Below are 16,844 nucleotides of genomic sequence, written 5' to 3' on the forward strand. Positions count from 1 at the left end.
ATGGTGTATAAAGTAACTAGGGAATTTGGTACACATCGTCAATGAATTCAGTGAAAGTAATACACGAAAACATAGGTGATCACAATGGGTGTAACTGTGAAACGAAGGAATCTAATATTATTTGACTCCTTATTATATTAAACAGCCCTTTATTTTATCGTCAACAGTTCAATATTGTGAAGAATTCGTACTCTTGCACAGTGCATATGAAATCGGATCGATACATTTATTTACAATTACCGAACGTAGATCAGTCTGAATTGTTTGAAAAATAACGAAACAACTATTTCCCTTCTTTTTCTTTTGCTATAGTTTTATGTACAGTTAAAATGTTCATGACTTTGCGTCATTGGCATCGATCGATGAGTCAAAAGTACTCTTTTTCCCTGGCGTCAAATTGATATCTCCGTCAGTTTGATCTTCATCTTCTGAAATTGTTACATACTTGTAGAACCAAGCGAGTCCAGCAAATATAAGCATATCCACGAACATGAGACCAGCGAACAAGAAGAATTCACTCGCCTGTAAAAGAAAAATATCGAATATTGAAATATTGATTGTCTTTCTTTTATTTATATTGATTGGATATAAATAAAAGATATACATTGATGATAATATTCTTACCTGGCTGTCAAAAAACGCAGCCTCGGCGATTACGACAACAATTAAGTTACCAAAGGCTACCGTTAGCAACCATACAGCCTGAAGTAGAGATTTCATGCTGACAGCTGCTTGCGTAAATGCAAATTGAAGTCCGGTGACAGAGAACATGACTTCCCCCAATGTCATGACAATGTATTGTGGCAATACCCAAAGTATGTGCATTGAATTTGGATCAGTAATCGTTATAATATTCCCTTTAGCTGAGGTCAAATCATTGATATAAGCTGTGATTGCGTAAATTCCACCAGATTTAAATTCGACTGATGATTTAATCAAAGTCTGACTAAAATATATATCATAGGTATCGGCATTGATTTCTTCTAACTCAGATTCAACAAACTTTGACGACACCGGAATATTTAAAATGGATTTGGAGTCTTTAACAAAACGTAGAATGCCTGTTGATGCCACTGCAGAATTTAAATGAACTAAACTTCGAATAGCAGGATTTCCACTCGTTGTTTTACCCACGTTATCGATGTACTTGCGTGTGATACCCTCTTTCGTAACCACCCAAGAAACAGCCTGTGCCTCCTGACCAGTTAGTGTACCTTGAATTTTTTGATTTGTATAAAGTTTAATCTCTATCTTTTACTAACAATAAGTTAAGGTAAAAGAGTGATAGATATCATAAGATAATCACTCACCAGATGTGTCCCCAGGCAAAGAATTCGTTATACCAGCAGCAGAACATTGAGCAAAATTAGCAGAGTAGTTTATCGTGACATCACCACTAGCCTCTATATATTTGTTCTCCCAAATGCCCAAATTTTCAAGTACGAATGAGTCGTTGCCAACCGTCATGGGAATCTGGCAATCGAGAGTGTTGAATATCCTCAACTGAGTCAATCCCGAAGACGGAAGAACTGGATAAGTTTTCTAAAATTTAGATGTATAGATTTTTTATATGCACCGTTAGACGTATTATCGTTGGAGTTCGTTTCCTTGATACTTTTTTTTTTGCTAAAAACCATCATCTATGTACAGATGTTTTGACATTCACCTCAAGCTGCAGTTCCACGACTCCAGAAATAACGAAAGCAAGTCCAGCCAATATCCCACCGAACGTTAGTTTCTGAAGCGGTGTGCGGACCAGATGGATTTTGTTAAGAGCGGGGTAAATGCATGTCTCAAACATCGGGATAAACAGGAGAATCAAAAGAGGATTAACGAATCCGATTTGGTCGGGTTTTAGAACAAAGCTTCCAATCTGCCCATTCATTCTTGTTGCCTGAATTGTCCATCTTGATCCTTGCTGGTCAAATAGTGCCCAAAATACAGGCAGTGGCAGAAACATTTTAATAACTCCAAGCGCTGATCGAATGTCCGAGATGAACTTGGGATCGTATTTATCGTCCGCATGATCCAGCCAGTATTCTCTGTCATCACCTTTCTTCGCCTTTATTTTGTTACCCAATCCATGCTGTAATCATTCAATTTATAAAGACCGTATTCAAGTAGTTGGTAGGTGATCAACTTCTTCCTTCGCTCATAAATAAAAGAACTATTTCACCTACCCAAATACACTTGACCACTTTTGCAACGACATTCCCTTCCGGTGATTTGACTATGTACAACGGTTTTCCAAGTACAAAGATCACTGTAGGTAATTAAATGAAAATTATTAACTGCTTCTATATACAGTAGCTCAGAACCAACAATTTGTTTTTTTAAATCATCGCACCTATAGATACGATCATCAGAACAGCCGGTACAAAAAAAGCAAGAGAATAGCACGTGTTTTCTCCGAAGCAGGAAACATCTTGCCGAAGTATCGGTGAAACAAAAGTTGATATAAGCGATCCACTGTTGATGGAAAAATAGAAAAGTGAGAAAAACAAAACCAGAGCACGCTCCTGTTGTGGCAAAACGAATTGGTCACCGCCAAATGCCGCCACACATGGTTTGATTCCTCCAGTTCCAACCGCGATGAGGATCAAACCGATGATTGCAAATGCCCTGCAAATAAAGAACAGTATTAAATCTAGTCATCGATCTCGTATATCATTATCAAGGGTTTAATCATTATCTCGTCATTGTAAGATTAAAAATCGCCGAGGCATATTGCTCAACGGTGAAAGAGGCTGTTGTTTCTGAGACCAGAAAAAAAACGAATTAATTCTGCTAATCAGAACACGCTGTGATCAAATTTTGCAACAACAATTTCATTGCGTAAAGACCTCATAATTAATTCGATTCGCAATCCTGTTGAAATTGTCACTCGGTGTTGGGTAAGACATAAGTGAAAATTATTATCCTGCGGTAGGTATGCACATTAATTCTTTCGCGTAAACCTGTTTGCAAACCTGTTCATAATTCGATTTCAATTGCATTATTTAAATAATAAAATCTTGCCTACCGATCTGGTAAATTGAAGGGTGGTGCCGCACTTGCAGCGAGTACAAGCTGCCCTACAGCGTAAATAATACTGACGTAGAATATTGTCCTGAATTTGCCTAGCCAAGAATCGGCCATCATCGCACCCAACAGTGGAGTAAAGTAAGCGAGCATTGCAAATGCATGAAAAATCACGGTGGCCGTATCATCGTCGTAGAGAAGTTTATTTCGCAAGTAAAGGACCATGATGGCTGTAAAAGAGAGAAATTACTTGTTCAGTGTTTTTAAAACAAACAAATAAAAGTTTTAACTACGAAGAGTTAATTCCAGGTCAATTATAGTTAAAATTAGAAACTAGACTGTCGCGTGTCGATATGTATAATTGTGATTTAGTGTTAACTTATTTCAATTGCCTAGGAGCATAGATATATTGAAGGAGCTGAAATTTCTTGGAAACCAATGCATGAATGTATATACAAGTTGCATATTTCTACTTGTATACATCATAAGGATCTAATACAGTTCGATGCGTCCAAACGAACTATAAACCATTAAAAAAAGATAAATACAATAATATCTTTATATGATGTCATGGAAAAATATCTTACTTCGGATACCATAGTAGGAAAATCTCTCGCAGAATTCATTACTGATAATAAAAAGTACCGATCTCGGATACTTCAATTTCTGCAACAAAAATAAAACAAACACTTTTTAAATTCCTACTCATTCATTGGTCACAACAATGAAAATGAAAGATAGAAAATCAAGGAGGTAAAATTATTGCGGCGCGGGATACACCTATGTTATATTTTCTTTTCAAATCGCTACGTGATAAATTCTAGTATACAACATGGTACCACGATAATTACGAATACGTTACGAGATAAATTTGCAATGATTGCCCGCGCGACTGAATGATTCAATTCTTCGTGTATTAAAATCCAATTTCAACGTTTGTAAAAAGAGAAGCATATCTCTCCTTCACCTATTTTCTCACGTCACACGACATATTACCTGACCACCATTCATTTAAATCGGTCACCGGCCATTGCGGTCATTGACAATTCATACATAATGCAAATCACATGAACTCATGCATATAGATAGACCTATCCTCTGATTGAAAAAAGTAATTAAAAAAATCCCCGAGTAGAAAACCCAACGCGATACAATCGAATATTGTTTCCACTCATTGTCAGCATAATACGAGTCATATAACCGCACCAAGGAAGGAGAGAAGTAAATAATCACCTCGATTTTCAATATGATAATATTCAATAATATTAGATACATTATCTGTATTTCAAATTACGTACTCATTTTTTTTTCAAGATTAATTATGATGACGTATTTCTATAAATATAATTTACGTAATTGAACGAACCAGTTTACACTCAAATGGAAAAAAAACCATCGCTTCTTTATATAAGTTTAGATATAGATTTTACCTTTTTCGTGCTTAATCCGTTCTCAATCACCATAGTATTATGTTAAATATTGCAAGAATAGGAAGAAAAAGAATATTATCTCTCGTTTAATTGGGTTTTGTTTTTGCACATATTATTATCCTCCTTTTTGCGCTCGCTATTTTTATACTTACATTTGAATAAAATTTCGATCTTCAAATTATAGAATCAATTAGAACTATTTACTAAGCACAATGACGCGATGACAAAGTGGTAAAGAACAGCTGCTTCGATGATAATAATAGTAACAATAACTGTTTACTGTTATTGGTATTCGAGAAGAAAAGAAAATATTTACGTTATAGTTGAATGAATAAATTGAGTGCGAAAATTAAAAGGGTGTTTCCTCGTACGTTAGTATAATTTTTAGGGTTTTTTTTTTCGATTATATTTGATTTTATTCAAATTTGAATCCGCGACTCGATATTCGACTGACTGACTCTGACCGACTTACTAACCGACTGACTGACTGACTAAACTTACTGACCTGACTGCAGTCGGGGACTATTGAAGTGATAGTTGTATTTCTCCCAGTGCGTATGTGTAATAATAATTATAGTGATAATAATAATAATGGTATAATGATGAGAAAGGTGATTTGTACGCCTGATGGGCCGCACACCTGTACAAAACTGAAATTTAATGAGATATGGGAGCAACTTTTAGCTCAACTGCATTAATGGAATTTTGAAAGTCGCGTTACTTTGCGTTCGCAATATATTTGGTACCGAAAAATCAGTTGGGAGAAATATACGAAGATTCTTAATTTTTCAATTCCCCATTCATAGTACGTCTGATAAAAAATTGTTATCGTCTCCTTCCAACATTATATTAATTATTATACTACGTATATGCACAGTATAATGCGAGTACACCGAATATTCTGTCCTTTTTTCGTTATCTTATATCTATATAATTTGTGGTGCGCGAATATTTTGTCACACTCGCATACTTATAAGTACATGGAACATAATATAATTCGCGTTTTGTGTTATTGCATTATGTATATGAATAATAAGCGATCAAGAATTGCGCGACGACTGATGAATAGAATTAACTTATTCTCATAGATGTATTTTAAGATTTTAAATAGACAATCTAAAGTCTTGTAGAGTTCGAGGCGTGAATAACAAAAGGAAAAAGACAAAGAAACAGAAAACGAAGGAGAAAAAGAAGAAAAAAGAGTAGAATGGCTGTGCAGCACTGCATACACTGTGATATACGTGTATACATATGTACTTACATATGTGTACCGTATTGTATGTGAGTTCAACAATTCGTCATAGTATTGTACATACATGGAGTATTAAAAATCGACGTATTATTTGTTTATTTTTTTTTTTTTTTTAAATTGTGGACAGTTTCAAAACGAGTGTACCTTCTTCGAAGGATCAAATTACTCACATGTCTGCTTTGTAATAATTCGTGATCAGCTGATATTTTGAATTTTTTCACGTCTTGAGGAAGTGACCGATAGAAATTTCCATTATGATGTAAAATATTGGATGTAGTTGCATTGGTGATATCATTAATATATGACTGGCACATTTTTCCAGCATTATCATCTCGCCTTTCGATCATAACTTCGTTAGAATCATCGTCTACATTGTTATCCGAATAAACAATTTTCATTTTTATTATTTGGGTATTTTAAAAAATGTTCTTTCTTTAATTCACGTTCCGCTTGTTCGAACCTTTGTTATTTTCATTTAATCAACTATGTGGATAATGTAACGTTATAATTCACGAACCGATCAGTGGAGTAAATTCAAATCTATGATATGCTGTAAATTATTTATTGAACATTTATACACATGGTGCAGGCACTTGTGCGGATGATAAGAAATTTTATAAAACTTGCATAAGGTAAGTCGGTAGCATGAAAAAAAAAATATGTCTTTGAAATATTCGAAAAAAAATAGCCGCTGATCAATGTAATAACACACAGAGTTTAAGAACTGGAAGAGAAACCAACAATAATTCTATAAAAAATTAACCGAAGATCATCATCGTACGACGAGGGGCTGCATTTTCTCATTACATGCATTTCGTATTTTTAGATGATATACGGTATTATGTGTTATCATAGATGTATTGAACATGTCCAGGATGTTCTATGGTATATCTATGGTAGTATGGTGAGTATTTCATTATATTAATGATACGAAAAAAATTGATTACTATATATTGATTATGCGAATTACGATAACACACTATGATATGATAATGTCGCGATGTAGTAATAACAATAGAGTTAAAACTATGTGTATGATCGTAAAGTAATTTCAATTTTTACAATCTTTTGCAGATTAAGCTGGTTTAATTTTTATCTTATCTATTACCTACATCTACACTCGCTTCTACCCTCAGCTATCTACAGTTTATGAATTATTTTATTGCGAAATTAGGTGCCAGTTATGAGACGATATTACTATTAGATTCCACAAATTGTTATTATTATTATTATTAATGTTGTTATTACTTTTTATATTTCTCAACTGCACGTGCCTGCGTTTATAGTTTGGTTTATATTGTTATTTGAACCTAATTTCATTATTTGAACATGATCGTCAATGAATAAGTTAAAGATTAAACGTACAAAGAATTATGAGGAATAAATATGAAAACTCACCAATTTTGATGACTCCGCGTCTAAATCAGTCACCTGTTGATTTTTAATTTCGGCTGCTGTAATGTGAAAAAAGAGAAATTAAAATCAAAATAAATATAATGAAGGTAATGGAAACCACAAAAAAGAGATAGATTGTACTACATGTATACTCAGTGGACTAGACAAAAAAGATTGTATTCTTTTTTAATCTCCCATCCGTTTTTTTTTCTCTACGAGTTTTAAATCGATAAAAAAATTCTGGACCCATTTTTCTTTGCTCTGTCATTTTATCATTTTCAAATTTGTTGGTATCGCCATTATTTTATCTGATTTACTATTTGAATAACGTTGAAAATGATAATTTTGAAATTCATTTTTTTCATCCCATCTTTCTTCGGAATACAATTGAAATAGGTTTTTTCACCTATATTTTAGTATGGAAAGTCTCAGTGAAATGCAAATAAAAATAAGAAAAAATTAGCATCTAGTATTGTGTTGGTGATCTTTACTTAGAAGACTTTTTATTCGTCAGTATGAATATTAAATATTTAAATAACATTTTTGTGCTTGGTAAGTCTACCTATATAATCGCAGCTAAATTATAAAAAATAGTTCTGATAGTAAAAAAATCAAACGAATTTCAACGAACTGCAGCGATTTCCAGAGAAGAGACATTATTATTTCCCCAAAGTTAAACAATACAATAATATTTAAATTCAAACATTATTCATCATAATCATTATCAAGCAAAACGAATGAAATAAATACAAAACATAACTTTAAATTTTATATTCGGTGTAATTGAATAGTTGCCACTTTTTAATAAAACCAACTAATGAAATGAAAATCGTGTACTATCTCGAGTCAGAAGTTGGGCGAAATTCTTCGAGAAAATTTTCGATATTGTGTACATACAGATGACAAAAGTAGGTCATGTGTCAATAAATTTCATACCGCTATATTAGAAACGAACGAACGTTTATAGATATACATTATTGTGCCAATTTAAACGATGATGATATGTAATTGAAACACGTGAGACGCAAATAATTTCCAAGTGGCATTCTAAGAAAGAATATTTTGAACGATTTTGACTGACATATGCGACAAAAAGTTCCAGAATCAAACCTAGCAAATATACAATTACATTTTTGACAAGACTTTTTTATTCTCTCTATTAGAATGAGACGTTCGGCCGTATTTATGGAAGATTACATCGTCATATAATATCAGGAGACTCGGTGGAGTCTCGCGTCAAGTACAGGGTGCAACTAAATGTTGTGTCTGCAGCTCGAGATCGCTGAAGATCTATCAAAACTTGTAACCGCGAGATTGAACTAGACCCTGAAATTCGAGGTCAAATTTTTACATTTGAAAAAATTTTACTCGTCGACAAGAACAAAAGTCTGTGAGGGATCATAGGTCAAAAATGCGATCTTTGAGGTGAAAAAACAACTCAAAAGCGAAAAAAAATCTTAAAAATTATCTTTCCCTAAATATTAGTTCAAACGGGGAAGGAATAGAAGATATAATCGTGAACAAAGCCTTCGTCGCTAGGCCGTAATTTTTTATTGAAAATAGTCAAGCAAAGTAACCGTTGCCTGACTCTGATCGCACGGGATGCATAGGTGCGTCGAGCGTAATCAAGGAACACCATCTATGCATGCCTATGCACCTATGCCAAGTACATTGATTTTTTCAAATTAATCGCCACCAAAAAGTCGTTTCTCAAGAATAGCCGTAAAATTAAATTCTTTGAAAAAAAAAGGGTCCAAGTCAATCATTGTGCCAAGTACATGTAACTTTACATCGTGCATTGAAGTACTAGAGAAGACTGAAATAAATACGCACAATAGACCAAATTATCGATTGAAAGGATATAAAATTGTAGGAAAAATTAATTAAATTAAATTAAAAAATAAAATGAAATTAAAAATTGGAGGTAGTGGGACTTGGCGGGCTGTTTATATAAAAAAAAAATCCAGAATTTTTTCATGGCAATATAACATTAGCCCGCCAAGTCCCACTATCTTCAATTTTTAATTTCATTTTCTTTTTTAATTTCATTTTATTGGTTTCATTAATTTTTCTTACAAATTTATATCCTTTCAATTGATAGTTTGGTTTGTTGTGCGTATTTTTTAGTCTTCTCTGGTACTTCCATGCACGATGCAAAGTTACATGTACTTGGCCCAATGATTGATTTGGATCCTTTTTTCTCCAAAGAATTTAATATTACGGTTAGTTTTAAGGAACGACTTTTTGAAGGCGATTGATTCGAAAAAGTTAATGTGCTCGGAGATGTTTTTTGCACACGAAGTCTTTTCTTGGGATTAGATTTTTACCGGATCCATCAGCCGCAGAAGTAATCTCTTCTTTCGTGCTCATTTTTCTTCTTCTTTTCCCCCCTTAATTATAAATTTTCATATCTGTCGATCAAAATTTTGAATAATTAAATTGAAAAATTTCACAAATTTTTCTATCCTCGTTCTTGCCTTGCTCCGCCACTCGCGTGAGTTTAAGATTACCGACTAATCAACCTCGAGACAATATCCAATGTATATAATAATTATTGTGACACGTATCGATTTTTTATCTACTTTTAAAATCTCTATAAATCATTCTTCTAACCTTATCAACTTGGCAATAAGACATTATTATCGGAAACGAGGACTAAATACTGTAATACATTTTTTATGAGTCGAAATTCAACCGTAACACTGATAATAAGAATTAAAAAAATTTATCAATGAATTATGATAATTTTTTGAAGGGAAGTTATCAGATGGTATAGTTTATTAAAATCGACTAATTTTCTTTTCGTCAGTTTTTTCTTTTTTATTCATCTACATATGTTTTACTCTTGTAATTTTCATTCTCATAAGTGCTCTTGATATTTCCTTCTCAATTTTTCTTTATTTTTTTGGTTTCATGCATAACTATGAGTATGAACTGAAAAAAAAGACAAGATAGCGTAGACAACAGTTCATCAAACCTATGGATATAGCTTACAATTCAAATATTGATAAACGGGCATTGTTATCAGAATTTAAATTTTTTTTCTGGTAACAAAAATATGAAAAGTAATTCGACCATAATATCAGAATAACAACGATAATAGTTGATTATGAGTCTACAATTATTTATATGAGTTCTTTTAGAATTGTTTTACCGAAAATATATTTCGTTTTCATAATTTCAACTTTGCCTACACATTTATTCAGCATGTTAATGTTCTTCAGATTTTCTCAAGAATTGAGCGTAAACTTCGCAAGTGATAAAAAAAAAACTTCACTAATCCATTAAAAAAACTAGACCAATTTGGAGCAGGGGGTGGGAAGGTGAACCCGAGTATTCAATCTAAAGATGAAGTCATTGACAATGAGATTAAATTATGAACTGGCCAATGGGTACTCAACAGCGATTCGCCAATCTGAATGTTTGAACAAAGATTCGACAACTCGCCAAACAATGCGTCCCAAAAATAAGCTTTACAGAGTCATGGAGAGTACAGATAATTTTATGTCGCCTTGTAAGAGGAAAGAGAAAATAAAAATCCCTTTGCCCCCACAGGCAATCATTGAAGGAAATTCTAAACAAAATTTGTCATTAAATATACTCTCGAGTGTGATATGACTAGTCACATGATTGATTTGAGATTATATCGATCCAGATTTATTTATAATAGCAGACTTACAAATGCTAGAGATCATTAATTATAATCCCATGCCTTTAGATGATGTAATAAAATTATAAGCCCTATGTCTGAGAAGTATAACGCACAAAGATTAAGGGATGATGTGATGTTATTCGTTTTTTTTTATATTCAATAAATAATCACTAGTCTTTAAAATTTCTTTCGTTCCAACTTTAATTTCCAAGATGCAAAGCATATGGTAGATGAACGAGGAGATTAATTCAATTCACATTCACTTTTCTGAAGTTTAAAGAAATTCTCAAAAATTTTGCATCAAACCAAACTTATTCTATAAATCTGATATGCCTGTATAATTCTACTTACAATTTTGAATGAGTCAACTTATGTGTTCCTTGCCAGCAACTTCAGGTCCATGGCATTCATCATAAGAAATGAATTTTGGTGCATGATGGACCCTCTCAAGTGTTAGATTACTTTTCATTGAAAAGAGGTGTTAAAAGAGTTGACGAATTCCTATCATTTCCTTGTAATTTTTTGGAATAATTTTGAAGTGTTGTCATCTCCATAATGACACTTGAATCAGGCTCGAGTAAAACGAAACTGTATTTTCTAACCATTGTAGAAAATGCCACCATGTTAACAAGGATCAAACAAGCGAACAGGAAAAACTCGTAGGCCTGGAATGTTGAAAAAGGCAATGTATTTATAATAGCTTTTAAGTTAGTTATAATTGAGAATCAACGTACCTGACTTTTGAACAGTCTTGCCTGAGTGATGATTATAACCAGTAGATTGCCAATTGCCACACTGACGTACCAAGCTGCAATTGTCACAGTCTTCATACTATTTGGAGCCTGAAAGAAAAAAGATTAATCTCAAAGAAATATTAGACTGTTATCATTCATTGTTACTAATATCCGCATACCTGAGTAAAGGAGAATTCCAGACCGGAAATGGCAAACATAACTTCCGCAATTGAGATAAATAGGTACTGAGGAATAAGCCAAAACATGTGAATCTTGTTAGCAGGGGTCATAATGAAGGGTTTGTGAAACTGCAAAACATTGAAATTGGTCAATCTAATAGTGATTAAATATAAGATAAATTCTGCAAATATCACCTACAACAATATTGCCAAGGTATTCACGCAGAATTAGCGTGTAAACGGCCCCCAATTCCAAGTAAATCGAAGCTTTGTGATCGACTTCAAGATCGCTATCGCCCTTATAGACAGAATACTGAAAGCTATAAGATTATCCGAATTGTATGACAGTGTTTTTTTCTCTCGATAGTTGTCGATACTAATTATATGTACAACGCTCACAATCCGGGTTCAAATTCCATGTATGCAGATACTGAAAACGGATCCTTGTTGGGCACGATAAACGCGTTTTTTGAATCGGAGTTGGTCATCAATGAAATTTTTACGTTATCGAAGGATTTTGTATCCCTCAAAAACATTACTCTGCTGATAGAGTTAGGTATCAACAATGGAAAAGCTATGCTACTTGGTTTGAATAAATTCAGAACTTTACCTAACTTTAGGACGTCCACTGAGCGACTTTTTGAACTCATCTGGCTCTGCTACGAAAGCCTTGAGATTATCTCGCAATAATCCGACAATTATTGTATCCACTTGATACTCTTTAGCACTGATCAGAATAGTCAGAGTTGGATTTTTCAACTGTACATCCCAGCACTGAGGAGGTGCAACAAGATAAGCATGGTATGTAGTAATATTTCGAGCTGTGACATTGAATAATTTTCTTTCCCCAGCTGCAAGAGTGATATCAGAGTCAAACGATGCCAAAAATCCTATATCACATTGTAGAGTATTGATGAAATTTAAGGTTGCCTCTTCCCTGTCTGGCAAAACAGGATAACTTTCCTGTTGAAAAAAAGCACAATAATAATTACTGGGCATAAGATTTAATGTTACACCAGCGAATCGAGTGATTCGCAATTCGCTTTGTGGACTATCAAAGCAAAGCTCATAGCTGCTAGTTAGTGACACAGACTTTACAATCATGTTTGCAGATTATATAAATCCAATATATTTATTGCCTATGGGCAATGATCGATCAAAAGTAAGATAGCTCTTGAAGGTCGTCATGTCTACATAAAAAAGTGAAATTTCAAGTTGAGAGATAATTCCAGTTAACAACCTCTAGTTTCAGCTCTAAAAGTCCACTACTGATGAATGCAATTCCCGCGAATATTCCGCCTGTGATCATACGGTGAAGCGGAGAGCAGAGTAGATGTCTTTTTGCAAGCCACGGATAGATGCTCTTGTCAAAAAGTGGAATCAACAATAATACCATAGCTGGATTAATCACCTGTTAATGATTAGATTACTTACAATGATTATGTTCTCATTATTTGTAAAATGAAAAGATTCATCTTCATCCATTCAAGCATGTCTAGGCGATAACTCATTGTATCTCTCTACAAATCGCAATGTCACTCTCAAACAGATAAATTACTAACATTACATGACTGCAAGCGTCAGACATGATTTTCCAATTGATAAAGTTAAGCTCATTCTTGAAAGTTGGTTAGATAACCATGTTAATGAAAATCGATATCATTTCGCAAGTATAAAATTACCTGCATTTGATCTGGTAACATCTGAGTGCCAAGAAACTCGCTATTCATTCTCGATGCTTGGAACGTCCATCGCGATCCCTTGCTCAATTGGAAATAAAATTTTTTATACAATTGAAATCTAACTAAAATTTTACACTCATTCATGTTTACCTGCTGGTCAAACAAACTCCAGAAAAAAGGTAAAGGAATGTATAAGAACAATATCGCAAGAACTATCTTTACATCTCCTAACAATTTGGCAGAAAACTTCTCTGACGCGTAATCTAGCCAGTGAGCAGCTTCTCGACCTTGCTGATATTCTCGCCAGATAGTAAATCTTTTTTTGGCAGCATACTAAATACTTCAAATTTTATTAGAATCCGCAAATTAACGTTTACCTTTAGCTCATCAAATACTCACCAAGATACAGCTTATGAAATTCAACATTATATTTTCCTTGGGGGACTTCAGACGATACAGTGGCTTTCCCAGTAGAAATAAGACTGTAAGATTAGAATTAAGTATTGTTCAATGACCTTTTTCAATATCTTGTACTCACAAAGGGCAGTGACCATCAAAGCAGCAGGGAATCCAAATCCCATAGCGTAGCATGTATCGTCACCAAAGCAAGTGAATGCTTTTCTTAAAATTGGTGTAAGAACCATCCCCATAAACCCCCCGAAATTTATGGTGAAATAAAATATGGAAAAAAACTGCTGAAGCCTCTGATGCTGGTAAGGTAGGTGAAATTGGTCACCACCAAATGCTGCTACGCACGGTTTTATACCTCCCGTTCCCCAAGCAATGAGTGTTAGTCCGATGTAAGTCATTGTGCTGTACAAAAAAAAACCATCTGTAACTCGAAGAAACAACTTGTTATAATTGCATTACCATACTTACACAGGAGAAATTGCGAGTGGCGGGGTTGCTGCGAAGCACATAAGGATGTTGCCAATAGCATAGATTACTGAGAAGTATAGGATAGTTCTGAAAAAGAAAAGCTAGATTGAACGAAAGTTGAGACATAATCTGGGATTAGGAGGCTGTGAATTAGAGTAATATAAAGAATTTTATCGAACCTGAATCTCCCCAAGTAACTATCTGCTAGGATGGCCCCAGCAACTGGCACGAAGTAGCATAACATAATGAATACGTGATAGATGACAGTGGCTTCATTTTCGTGAAAAAGCAGCACATTCCGCAGGTAGAGTGAAAGGATTGCTGTATTGGGAAACAACGGAATGTCGTACGTACAGGGCTTATACACGAACTGAGAAATAGTAAAGCATGATTTTGAACTCACTTCGTAATCCGCAGAAGGAAAACCTCTCACAGAATTCAGTTGCAATGATGAGGAAAATTGATCTCGGGTACTTGGAAGTATCCTAGTTTGAATGATTTTGTTTGTTTATATGGATTTCCAAATGGAAAAGTCGGATAACTTGTAAACTTACAGGTGCTGCGGGTATTTTTTCAGATAAATTTTGATACATTGAGCGATTTACTTTGAAATTCACCGCCACTAGATCACTTGAATCAGTGAATTGTGGGTAACATAGCAATGGTTAAATACGACATGGAGGACGCGGCTCGTACGTAGCTGATTTATCGTCGTGTCGAAGCCTTAATTTAATTGACAAGACGTGAACTATTCGATTTTTGTAAGACGATCACGTAGTATGGTATGAAAATAACGTGATTATATTTAGTGCTTGATAATTAAGTTTCTTATATTTAAATCAAACAGAAACTTGGAAGCAAATTGTCAACTGTCAAGTTTTGTATTTCAGTGAAGTTATCCACGCATAGTGAACTAAAAACTTTTCAAAACATTGCTTGACAGTGCGTCGCTGGATAAAAGTTGCCTCACGTTATAGAAAAAAAGGCTGAATTCGAGCGCAAGAAATCGCAGGCAACGGAAAATCCTGTAAAATGGGCTTCGAAGTTCATCGGTTTCAAGGCGAAGTCGACGAAGAACTTCTCTGTCCGATTTGCTCCGGCGTTCTCGAGGAGCCAGTTCAGGTACTCGTCTAATTTGAATAACATCACATTATTTACACGACTTTCCGTCCTCTATTTTAAATTTGCGTTCGATAAAGTACGCGAATTTTAAGCGCGATTTTTAGACCGAATAATAACAAAAAGTGTCATTCCAACCTAACCCAAAATTATAATATCTAGAATTCTTCATGAAACCGGATTGTTTTAGAAATGACATCCGTCTACTTGTATTGAGTACATAGAAGGGTTATGGGTTCTGGTAGGCAAGTGATATGTTACAGGCCCAACTCTGTGAGCATGCGTTTTGCCGAGTTTGTATCAACGAGTGGATCAACCGTCAACCAACCTGTCCTGTAGATCGTGCTCCAATAACCTCGGCACAGCTTAGACCTGTACCTAGAATCTTGAGGAATTTGCTTGCACGCTTATGCATTGGTTGCGACAACACAATGTACGGATGTCAAGCAGTTGTAAAACTAGACTGTCTAGCTTCTCATCTCGAAGAATGCGAGTATAATCCTAAACGGCCAATGCCATGCGAACAAGGCTGTGGACTTATAATTCCAAAAGATGAGTTAAAAGGTCATCACTGCGTTCGAGAACTTCGTAACCTTATTCAGTCCCAACAACTAAAATTAGCAGAGATGAAAAGGGAACTAGGAGAACAACAGTTTCAGATTAATGACCAAAAACGTGAAATACACTTATTAAAGGACTTCATGAGAGCAATGAGGGTCTCGAATCCTGCAATGAGAGCAATCGCCGATCAAATGGAACGTGACGAAGTTGTTAGATGGTCAGCTACTTTGCCTAGAGCCAGAGTAACCAGGTGGGGAGGAATGATTTCAACACCTGACGGTCTCTTACAGGTAAAAGTAAATTGAATCGATTTTTAATCATCTGTTATAACTTCCCCTTGATTGTTCTTACTAAAACATCGTCTCTTCGAACAGACGGTGATCAGAAGAACATTATCGGAATATAATTGTCCACCACACGTTATTGATGAGTTGATGGCAAATTGTCACGAGAAAAAGTGGCCTCCTGGACTAAGATCTTTAGAGACACGGCAAAGTTCTCGACGTCAATATGAAAATTACATTTGTAAGAGAGTACCTGGTAAACAAGCTGTATTGGTGCTCCATTGTGATAACACCCATATGCCAGAAGACATGATGGTAGAACCTGGCTTAGTCATGATTTTCGCTCACGGTATTGAATGAACGAACTGAAACTTGACTCCACTGCCAATATTCCGAACTGAGAAACAAAAATTGAAAGGGTAAATATATTCGCGCCAAACTTAACGCATTGAAAATGGATTTCAAATGTCATAGTGTTCTATTGAACATGAGAGATTTGGGTTTAATTAGTTTTAAGCTAATATTGCAGCGAAATCTAGGCTGTATGATTTGTTAGTGAATGAAAATCAGTGATAAAACGCACAAAAAGCTGATATCCAAATAATTTCGGAGCTCTGGGGCCGTTGACTTTCTGAATCTGAGCATAAAAATATTCG

General features: G+C 34.6%; 2 protein-coding genes across 18 annotated transcripts; one reads left to right on the forward strand and one right to left on the reverse strand.

Moving 5' to 3' along the window:
• Positions 1 to 132: 132 nt before the first annotated feature.
• Positions 133 to 14,920, reverse strand: LOC105692533 (peptide transporter family 1). Of its 11 annotated transcripts, XM_048649544.1 has the most exons (17): positions 14,779 to 14,920; positions 14,628 to 14,709; positions 14,404 to 14,545; positions 14,225 to 14,311; positions 13,884 to 14,158; positions 13,745 to 13,827; positions 13,496 to 13,678; positions 13,346 to 13,423; positions 12,904 to 13,074; positions 12,274 to 12,626; positions 12,063 to 12,206; positions 11,863 to 11,983; positions 11,664 to 11,792; positions 11,485 to 11,592; positions 11,102 to 11,415; positions 7,102 to 7,157; positions 3,609 to 3,687 (listed from the first exon to the last, which is right to left on the reverse strand). In XM_048649544.1, the coding sequence occupies exons 1-15, from the start codon at positions 14,815 to 14,817 to the stop codon at positions 11,209 to 11,211; spliced, it is 2,202 nt and encodes a 733-aa protein (XP_048505501.1). In that variant the 5' UTR covers positions 14,818 to 14,920; the 3' UTR covers positions 3,609 to 3,687; positions 7,102 to 7,157; positions 11,102 to 11,208. The 11 variants fall into 11 exon arrangements, with proteins under 11 accessions (XP_012267223.2, XP_012267222.2, XP_012267224.2 ...); XM_048649542.1 differs by having other exon boundaries at positions 12,063 to 12,203; positions 13,346 to 13,678; XM_048649543.1 differs by having other exon boundaries at positions 11,664 to 11,729; positions 13,346 to 13,678.
• On the forward strand, positions 14,695 to 16,585 carry LOC105692527 (E3 ubiquitin-protein ligase NRDP1). 7 transcript variants are annotated; one of them, XM_048649553.1, is made up of 4 exons: positions 14,695 to 15,006; positions 15,168 to 15,346; positions 15,589 to 16,200; positions 16,279 to 16,585. In XM_048649553.1, exons 2-4 carry the CDS (start codon positions 15,257 to 15,259, stop codon positions 16,546 to 16,548), a joined length of 972 nt encoding a protein of 323 aa, XP_048505510.1. In that variant the 5' UTR covers positions 14,695 to 15,006; positions 15,168 to 15,256; the 3' UTR covers positions 16,549 to 16,585. The 7 variants fall into 7 exon arrangements, with proteins under 7 accessions (XP_048505510.1, XP_048505513.1, XP_012267210.1 ...); XM_048649556.1 differs by having other exon boundaries at positions 14,700 to 15,006; positions 15,607 to 16,200; XM_012411787.3 differs by having other exon boundaries at positions 14,856 to 15,006; positions 15,589 to 16,194.
• The last annotated feature ends 259 nt before the right edge of the window (positions 16,586 to 16,844 follow it).

The sequence above is a fragment of the Athalia rosae genome, chromosome 2 (assembly GCF_917208135.1).
Source record: "Athalia rosae chromosome 2, iyAthRosa1.1, whole genome shotgun sequence".
NCBI lineage: Eukaryota > Metazoa > Arthropoda > Insecta > Hymenoptera > Athaliidae > Athalia > Athalia rosae.

Excerpts from the sequence above, each read along its gene's own strand:
- LOC105692527 (XM_048649553.1), top strand. The coding sequence starts at position 15,257 with ATGGGCTTCGAAGTTCATCGGTTTCAAGGCGAAGTCGACGAAGAACTT. Across the intron at positions 15,347-15,588 it reads TTCTCGAGGAGCCAGTTCAG|GCAAGTGATATGTTACAGGC; the intron begins GTACTCGTCTAA and ends GGGTTCTGGTAG. Across the intron at positions 16,201-16,278 it reads ACGGTCTCTTACAGGTAAAA|ACGGTGATCAGAAGAACATT; the intron begins GTAAATTGAATC and ends CTCTTCGAACAG.
- LOC105692533 (XM_012411799.3), bottom strand. The coding sequence starts at position 6,101 with ATGAAAATTGTTTATTCGGATAACAATGTAGACGATGATTCTAACGAA. Across the intron at positions 2,264-2,347 it reads TCTGATGATCGTATCTATAG|TGATCTTTGTACTTGGAAAA; the intron begins GTGCGATGATTT and ends AATTACCTACAG. Across the intron at positions 1,543-1,666 it reads TCGTGGAACTGCAGCTTGAG|AAAACTTATCCAGTTCTTCC; the intron begins GTGAATGTCAAA and ends TCTAAATTTTAG.